Source organism: Ptychodera flava, chromosome 4 (genome assembly GCF_041260155.1).
Source record: "Ptychodera flava strain L36383 chromosome 4, AS_Pfla_20210202, whole genome shotgun sequence".
Classification (NCBI taxonomy): domain Eukaryota; kingdom Metazoa; phylum Hemichordata; class Enteropneusta; family Ptychoderidae; genus Ptychodera; species Ptychodera flava.
This window is the reverse complement of record NC_091931.1, coordinates 16,147,199-16,156,438: the sequence shown is the minus strand read 5'-3', so window position 1 is coordinate 16,156,438 and position 9,240 is coordinate 16,147,199. Positions and strand designations below refer to the sequence as shown.

Genomic DNA, 9,240 nt, shown 5'->3' with positions numbered 1-9,240 from the left:
ATTTTGGGCATTGTTCCCTCCGAAGAGAAATTTTCTGTCGTACTCTGTCACATTAACCTTGAACTTGTCAATTATATCACGAGAGAATATCCTTACCTTTCTGAAATTGCATCTTCTTTCATCCGATAACAAAGTTGATTTGATTCGTACATCAATGTCGGCTTAGGGTCGAGATTATTTTGTAGACATGTTATTACCTCTTTATTAACTGAAATGTCACCCGACTAGTCAGCTTGAACATTGCCAAAAATTTTCAAACAGAGGTCGAAATGAGGCGCCTAGGTACTATGATATTTTCACTGAGAAGAGAGGCGCAAAATTGATTGTAACAACCCTCTTCCTGACAAGTTCATATGAAGTGCATTAAAAAAATCACAGATACTGTATACGTGATTCTTATGGACTAAAGCTGTTCGAACAGACCAAGAATGGGTAAATGTTATGGTTTTGGCCCAACACCACTTTTCAACGAGTTGGCTGATGGGCCGGGAAAGTGATACAGTGTCTGGCAGGGAATGGTATAATCATGATGTTGTCACTGTGGGCAGCAACGTGCAGTGTGGCGACGTTTTACGTATTTTGTCAAGGAGATTATAAATCATCAGTCCATAATATTACAATTCTTTTAAATTTTGCAAATATTAAAACAAAAGTAAGTGGAGATGCCGGGGTTCGAACCCGGGGCCTCACACATGCAAAGCGTGCGCTCTACCGCTGAGCTACATCCCCAAGCGACATTTGGCGGGGACAATTTATAAAATACGAACTCAATATCTATCGACAATGCTGGTTAAGATGACTTCGAAAAGTAAATGTCAAAGCAATATCATAATATACGAAAAATTGAATTGGATATTACATTATTTCAAATTGAAAACCGAACAAAAATAGTTTGTTTTGAATTTTAAGTCTTCGGAAATTATCGGAAATAGGTCGGGCCTGTTCGCCTGACGTCATCTTCCCCCACACATGTGAGCTTCCTTATCCAATATGGCGGAACTCTACTCTGTGACCCTGTGATCGTAGGTTGATTGTTTTCTAAATCTTGCATGTTATTTTTGCCAGTGTATAACTTGAGCTGTGTTCCAAAGCAGTTTTAATGAATTTGATTAACCTAGTCATAATGTTATATCCGTTTAAAGTCACTGCTTAACGCAATTCTAGAAATGCGGTCGCATTGAAATCTGTGTTTACACTTTCTATGTGTGAATACAGACTCGACTTGCGTGTGCGGCGCCGTTGACATGACAGTATAAATAATCGACTGTGAGGGGCTAGTATGAGAAATGTACACATTCGATTTTTTTATCATTTGTTATCAAGCATCTTCTGACGGTCTCAAAGCTTGTGACGTTTTGTGGTGATAGACCTGTTCGTAAACCCCTTTCGAAGGAAATCGTGTTTATGTACATGTACCGCTACACCCTGTCTCTCTTTTCACGTATTCAGAGAGACAATGACATCAACCAGAAAAGTGGACATCAACGTGGCCTCAGCCGAAGATTTAGAGAGTTTAATAGGTGTCGGACGGGCTAAGGCCGAGGCAATTATTGAATCTAGAAAGGTAAGTTATATCAAATACCCCAGTGGTGATGTTTTCAGTCGCGGCGAAGTTAACAAAGGCCGCAACAGTCACTTCACGTATCAGCTGTTTTACGGTCAATTGTGACGGCAAGTTGACGTTGGACTCGTGTTCGGACGCTCTCGAAGGTCTAGGAGCGTCTACAAAGGCAAATCCATGGTAACGAAGGACCCCTTCAGTTGACGTATGTACTGTAAACTTAAAACTTTCGTCACACAGCGTTATTACTGTGGACACTAACACAAGAATATCAACACGCTTAGAATTAGCTCTATCACGAAATGGATTTCGCAGTGTGACCTACAGTTCAGTGCTAGGTTGTGATTTGTAATTGAAATGGTCAATCCTTGGTCGAATACTGTGTGCTGTACCCTGTGACCTTTCCCTTTTATTCAAAAGTAGCACCAACGCGCTTTTAAATGAGAATTCATCTGCCTACGTCGATGCATTCCGGACATGCACGATTCTCAAATATCATGAAATCGTGACAGGCAGAACGTGTTTTGGTTAACTACAGCTGTCCCAGCCTCTCGTGTCAATCATCTTATTTTCAAGATTCAAGGTATGGTTGCATGTACGTGTTTGATAAACTGACTGCAAGTGTCTTATAATCCATTCAAGAATTGAGCTCGTGTGAGTCTTCAAGTGTGCTATATTGAAACCCATACTTGTTATTTCTGCATTTTAAACCTCTGTAAAATATGAACCAAATTCTATTCAACAATATTAAAACCCTGAAGATGTTTGGTTTCGTGTAAACAAACATAAACAGTAATTATGTATTTAAACTTGTGATAAACTTTCCACTCAGCTTGCCATTGACAACAGTCATGATTTTGTAGGGCTTCTATGTATATAAAATAATGACGCTTGCCCTTTTTACCCAGTAATAGAACAAAAAAAGGGAAGACCAGTGTTAAAAATTTTGGTTATGAAGAAGTCCATGCCTGTAAAAGCCCTCATTTATTGAATACTGGTAGCGTATTTAAATTTAGAGACAGGTATGATACCAATTTTAGGCTGTTTAATACAAGTCAATGCACTTTTTTCGAGATTTGTTCAGAGTGCTGATATCAAATGTAGATTTAGTAATTCCATATACTGAGTGTCAAGACAGTCTTTGACCACATCAAGAGTAAAGAAATGGAAAAAACTTTTTTCATGCTTTTTGAGTCCTCCAAGTCCAGTATAGTGTACGTATAGTGGAACTACAGTTGTGCTTGCTATTTGCACTTTTACCCGCCACAAACATACCATATCAAATTGTTTCCCTTCAGAAGAATCTGCGAGTGGTTCAGTCAGGCAGAAAGGTCATCCCAATGTCACATGAATACCCTGTGTCAGACAATCTCATTGAGTCCAAAATGTTCATCAGCGGAAATGAGGGCATGTCTACACTGTGTGAAAGGGTAATCTCTCACTGTCCCACATCCCGGAGTCAGGACTGTTTGTTTGACAGAGATTTTTACACAAAGAGGCGTTCTATTTTCCACTGGTGGTGCTGCAATGATTCAAATGCTCTGCTGGTGCAGACGTTTTGAGATACAGCAGGTTTCCTGCCAATCAAAAAGTAATTTACAAATTTTGGCTAGTTTGTTTAAGTGTTTGAAAAAACTGAAAAGATTTGTAAGAAAGTAGGGCAACAGGAGCAAGTTTGATGTTTAGGTGAACATATTCAGTATGGGTTGTCTGCAAGTACAGGAACACATGGTCATATCAGCAAATTAATGGGATATGTGGTTGTGTTATTATTGAGCACTGCACTTAAAAGTAAACCACATGGCTATTTTGTCAGTCAGAGATTAACATCCCAAGTCTGCTGTGCCACATTTTGTGCGGGGCGTGCAGAACGTAATAAGGATGGTACAGTTTCCCTGACATAGATTAGTGTGTTGTAGTTATGTTGAAGAGTGATTGATGAGTCTGGACTGGACCAGATGTCTTCAAGTGTAATGCTTAGGGGGAAAAAAATTGAATGTAGTAAGAGTTTCTTTGCTAGTATATGACAGTGAACACAGCCATGGTGAGAAAGAGAAAGGCTGCATGTTGTTAGTCTGGTGTTGGTGGCTTCTGGATATGAATTTATATTGCCTACGGTTTTCTGTTGATATATGAAATATGTGTGGAATATATGCATTCTGTTGTTGTTAGAACCACGTGTTTATTTTGTTATTTCATGTCTTTTTGCCTAATATACTTGTCATCTTAAATGGTAAATAAACAAACAAACAAACAAGTGAATACTGACAGACCAACCCTCATCATTTGAACTTGTTGTTTATCAGAGTTATTATTGTCACTACAGTATTTTCTACCAGATGCTTAACTCGCGCATTCAATTCATGGAAATCATGGTGTTTGTGAATGAACCCAAAGTGTTATCAGTGGATTGAATCTGCTTCAATGGAGGAATCTGGTGTGACCTATTTCAACATTTATGTTAGTCTCACCAGGCAATAACCCCATGTAACAATGGTGTTGGAGCAAAGAGTTGTTTTGACAGGGTCAAAGGTCATTTAAGGTTATAACAATGTCCATTTTGAATCCAAAGTTTCTTTTTTGTGTATTTAATAAAACTGCTCTGTGGGCAATCTGATTTATTGTGGAATGTGACTTGGTGGTTGTAATTCTTGTTAGTTTTTCAGTTGGTATTTACTGGTATTTATATTTTCAATTTCAACAGTGAATTCCCGATGATGTTGATCGGCATCACATGAATGTCAAATAACACTTGCATGTACCGGCAAAAAGGTTAGGTTTGGAGCTGGTCAGAGTAGCCGTAAACTCATTTGCATAATGTCTCTGATAGATACCAGCAATATCAGGATGTGTTCTATGGTGTCTCTATAAAAGCAGCATGCAGCTCAAAACTGAAAGATTTCAACTTTTGCTGAAACTTTCTTGAATTAAAGCCACTGTCTTTCAAAATTAAGAATAAAGTATCAGGGTCTGCTGCACAAATTTTGGTATCACAGAATCAGATTTATCAGTATTTGAATTTCAAAATGGCTGGGGGAGTGAAATTTTCAATTGTAACAAATTGAAAAACAAGATTGTTAAAACTTCTTTCAACCCCACAGGCTTCAAAGTTGGTTCAAACAAGCAGCTTACCTGCGAGTATTACAAACATTTGAGTCTGAATGTCTCTGTCCAAGATACATTCAACCAATCTTTCATCATGCTGCAAAGCTTTGACCACCTCGAAAAATTGACAAAATATTGACAAAACAACAGTAAATTAGTTCGAAATACAAACACTGGCGGCAGTAGAATGATGCATTGACTGATGGTGGGCAATGATTAAGCCTGGTTTGACTTCAATCAACAGCTAAACCTGTTGCCTTTTGAATATGTGGTCTTGCTTACTTGGCTTCTGCTGATGACCACTGCATAACAGTTCTATTTGTATTTTTGATGCTCACTGACCTATGGATAAGCTGTCACCAGTGCCACCCTCTTCCCCCGTTTGTTTCTTTTGTAATCACAGAATGAGGTAAGCAGCTTAAACCCTCATTTTGTGTGCAACTTCACCACTGATTAAGTATACATGCTACAATGTACAGTAGTATAAACACTAACCCCCCTACTGTCCCGTATAACCATGATGTTAAAAAGTGACGTTTTTTGGCATTCAGAGTGTTACGTTGTGTTGTTACAGTGTCTTGCAATGTCTGCAAAACTATGCTGTGTATGATGTAACTGCCATTGTTACAAGAGCTTTGGATAGAGAAAGTAGAAGTCAGTGGAAGGACAACCATGCCTCCCCCCCCCAATCATGTCCCGTTTCACTTAACTTGTACATCAAGCCTTAATGAGAAGTGTCTAAAGATTTGTATAACCCACATTCCTGCGATGAAGAGGAATAAGTCTTACAGGTGAAGTAGGTTCTCATAAATCAGGAAAGGTGTCTTGCACATGGAGCTGTGTGCGAGCCATGGTATGCTACTCGTAATTACGTTGAAGGACACTTTGAGAAAGACTGTATTCAGGTCGTACAAGGAAGTTCTTTACATGCTTACATGAGCAAGATCCGCTTAGCTAGCTAGGTTGGTAGTTGTGCATGCAGTCAGCGAACGCACAGTCTGGTGATGTCTGGACATTCCAGTGAATGTAAGCTCCAAACATGTTTTAATGCCTGCATTTTAGAACCCTCCCCTGTGCCGCATAGCGTGACATGTACGTGTAAAATGTTCAGTAATTCTTCTGCCTATATGATTTGTATTTTAGCACACCAATAACTGCCATAATATTTTGTTTGAAATGTACTTGTGGATATTTTATGGCCTTCAATCCGCTTAACGCCCTGCGCATGTTTTATAGGTTACGTGTGCAGTGTGTATATATCCATGCTTCATAAATTTACCCGTGCTTGTCTTCGGTGGTGCAAAGTTCCCCCATTGTTATTGAGATTGTTTCGTTGATACACACGCAACTAAAAATGCATGAAATGCCTTGTGAATTTGGCAGAGATCTTTCTCAGTCGTTTTTGTGAGAATAGTAATTTCCATGCCTTATAATGTGACAAATAATGTGATAACAAATCTACAGCTACATTACTTTATATGTGTGACAAAATAATTAAGTTATGTAATTTTCCATTTTTTAACACACTGAAATTTTCAGTATAACATATTATAGATTTAAAGAAGTGTATTTGTGTATCTACCTAACACATTTTATTATCATTCATGGCAAAAATGGCATAATTTTAGTGGAAAAACTGTCAGTAATGAGGGTATTCTTTTTAAATGCAATTTTATGTAGTCTAACCTTAACTATTTTTCATTTGCTATTTTTGCAAACGTGTCTATTTCTATGTTATATATAACCCGTACAATTAATTATACATGGTAGCTTGGGAGGAAACTCAAATTGCTTTAAAAATCAAGAATGGGTGGCCCAGCTTTCATTCTGGTGTATGTGATTTTATGTAATCTATCCCTAACTATTTTCAATTTCCTATTTCTGCAAACACAATCCGTTTCTATTTTAAAACCTCTACAGTGACACAGCACAGCATGGTGAGACATACGCGAAACCATAGACCTTAGAAAGAGAACCCAGATTTCTTTAAATCAAGAATGATTGGCTGAGATTGCCTTCTGGTATTTGACTGCCTGTCTTTATAAAGATGGTTTTCTTAATGCATAAATATAAACTCCACAAAATGATGTTGAGTTGTTACACAGCTTGACCTCGACCCACTATTCTGCTGGTGTTTTTGGAGCAATGCTCATTACTCGATGCTGAAGTAGTTCTCTGATTTCTGTTTTCAACATTTACAGTCTCTCAGTTTCATTTTCATTTGATGTCAGTCAATTTTTTTAAAAATCATGAGAGGAAATGTGTTGAAAAATGCAATAAAAAATAGGATCAGGTGATGTAGTTATAGATTGAAAAGTCTTTATTTTTATTACACATTGTAGAAATGAAATATATGTGTGTATTGTTCTGTTGTTTGTAATGATGAAGTTCACCACAGTGTCAACCAGACACTTGGCATGAATAAAATATCACGGCCGTCATTGGCGTATTGAAATCAATAGCACTGGGGTTTCAGACGTTGTGAACCTAATTATAGCCGAATATTAAATGGCTTCATGTATAATAAAGCAGTAGTTTGCCAGAGGCTATGAATATTGATGGTGGCCTGTATCAACTGGGTTATCAAATATAAATATGATGGTGATGCATTAATGTAATGGACTGCAAGCAGGCATGGCTTGATGGAAGAGATCTATGCAAGTGTTCTTGTGTATGTGCCGCATGCATACTTGAATGAATTGACTCCCGACTTGTAGACAAGCAGGTTGATGGAAAAGCTGTGTGCAGACTTGGTGAGACATATATCCCTGGAATATTAATATTTATTTTATTTTTTTTCCTGCCGATGTTGTTTCAGTGTTAAAGGTGTTTTTTTTGTGTGGTTGAAAGTAGTGCAATGTATATCTGTTCTCAATGGTTTCAAAATTTGTTTTGGCTGTCAAATTATTGTATCTATCACCATTCATATACATTGTATTTTTAATAATGCTGCAGGTTAAAATGGTAGAATTTTTGTTTTCCTATCTTTCTTTCTATTTTTTCCCTTCATGGAAAGTTGAGTGACGATGGAATGAGGTTATGGCTGGTCACGACAGAGAGATTAGTTGATATGATGACAATGAATGCTGGTGTATTTTAAATGAGATTCCATCATCGTCCTCATGCTTCATTGACATGTATTTGTGTAGAATGCTCTGCAATCCTTGTAACAAACTTAGAATACAAATCATTTTGATAGGTATAAAAAAAGCATAGCTTTGTGGGAGAGAACTTACATGTCATCTTGTTGTTTTAATTCTTATCACACACTTATCTCCGACTATCATACTCCAGTTATAGCAATCTTTTCGTCTGGCAATAATCTGCGTTTCAGCTGAATTCATTGTTTTTTTCAATGGTGTTCACCAAACTTTCGCATATTTTAAGATTTGAGATATTTTCATTTCTCATTTTTTGGTACACATTCAGCAAACAAGTGTATTTTTCCCTGCAAATGTGATAATCTCATCAAATTTTTTCATAAGTAAAGAAAATTATGTACTTTCGGCAAAGCTGTTTATCAAACATGATTTATATTGGATGGCAGGCCAGCAACGTTCGCAAAATGTACATTATGTATATCGAGGTCATTGTTTTGATGATGTGTATGGAATGCATCGATCTGTGCGATGAGAATCTCACAATAGCATATTAATACCTGCTGGCTCTCCAATATTTGACCTTGTTCTGGATGAGGTCACACAAGGCACGTCGGCATCAGTGCGACTTGCCCTCTGAGGGGGGAAAGATAAAAATTATTCATCGCAAATTATGGAGACGCGACAGCATGATATCCGTGTGATTCAACAATTTTGAGTTAAATTTGATATGGATAATCTTTGTACATAATGCAAGCTCTCAACAGCGGAGCTCAGAGAGATATCACCTTTCTTGTCGATATTGTCGTCAGCGTGTGCAGTCAATATTAAACAAGTCACAATTTTTTATTGTGGAACGGGGAATGTGGTTTTTGACCTGGTATCTTTAATACATGCATTTTATATGTTTGACTAATGAGGCAGTTAAAGTTAATGAACTGGCTATGTTTGTTTAATTGATCACATTCATTTCATTTTTGAAGGACAGTCATTATTATTTTATCACTGCATGGTGGGTGTTATGTCAAAGGCGGGAATTAATTGATGATGAGGATAAGGCAGTGGCGCAATTAAAAATAGTCTAGTTCAGCGAAGTTTAATTTGCTTTCCATCCAACAGCTTTTGAAATCAGGGGATGATTCTTAAATTTATTGACTGCTGTGATTTCATAGGAGAGATAAAAGGAAAATGTGTACTGTATATTCAATTGAAAAAATATTTTTTAACTAAGCAATTCCTTATGTGGTTAACCTTGTCGCGATAATTGGCCTTTTACACTATTTATAATGTGGATTTCACACTGTGTTGCATCCAAGTTGTATTTTGTGAAGCCACCATGAAAAAATATTTTGAGACTGGTCACATCTGACAGTGGCTCTCGACACAGAATATGTGATAGAAGAGAAACGGCCATATATCATCAGCAACTACAACTTCAATTTATTTTGATGGATGCTAGTGACAGTCCAGTGTCAG

The 9,240-nt window shown here is 37.4% G+C and overlaps 1 protein-coding gene and 1 non-coding gene across 6 annotated transcripts in view; one reads left to right on the top strand and one right to left on the bottom strand.

Annotated features, from left to right (window-relative positions):
• Nucleotides 1–657: 657 nt before the first annotated feature.
• Nucleotides 658–729, bottom strand: Trnaa-ugc (transfer RNA alanine (anticodon UGC)). The gene has a single exon. It is a non-coding gene; the product is annotated as a tRNA-Ala (tRNA).
• A 207-nt stretch (nucleotides 730–936) lies between these two features.
• LOC139131004 (F-box/WD repeat-containing protein 7-like) overlaps nucleotides 937–9,240 on the top strand; it is a 72,196-nt gene continuing 63,892 nt past the window's right edge. For all 5 annotated transcript variants that reach the window (XR_011552031.1, XM_070696901.1, XM_070696899.1 and 2 more), the window contains exons 1-2: nucleotides 937–1,022; nucleotides 1,450–1,564. Coding sequence is in view for 4 of the 5 variants with exons in the window: in XM_070696901.1 (XP_070553002.1) it covers nucleotides 1,457–1,564 (108 nt within the window). In the remaining variant the exon portion in view is untranslated. The remainder of the gene's footprint in view (nucleotides 1,023–1,449; nucleotides 1,565–9,240) is intronic.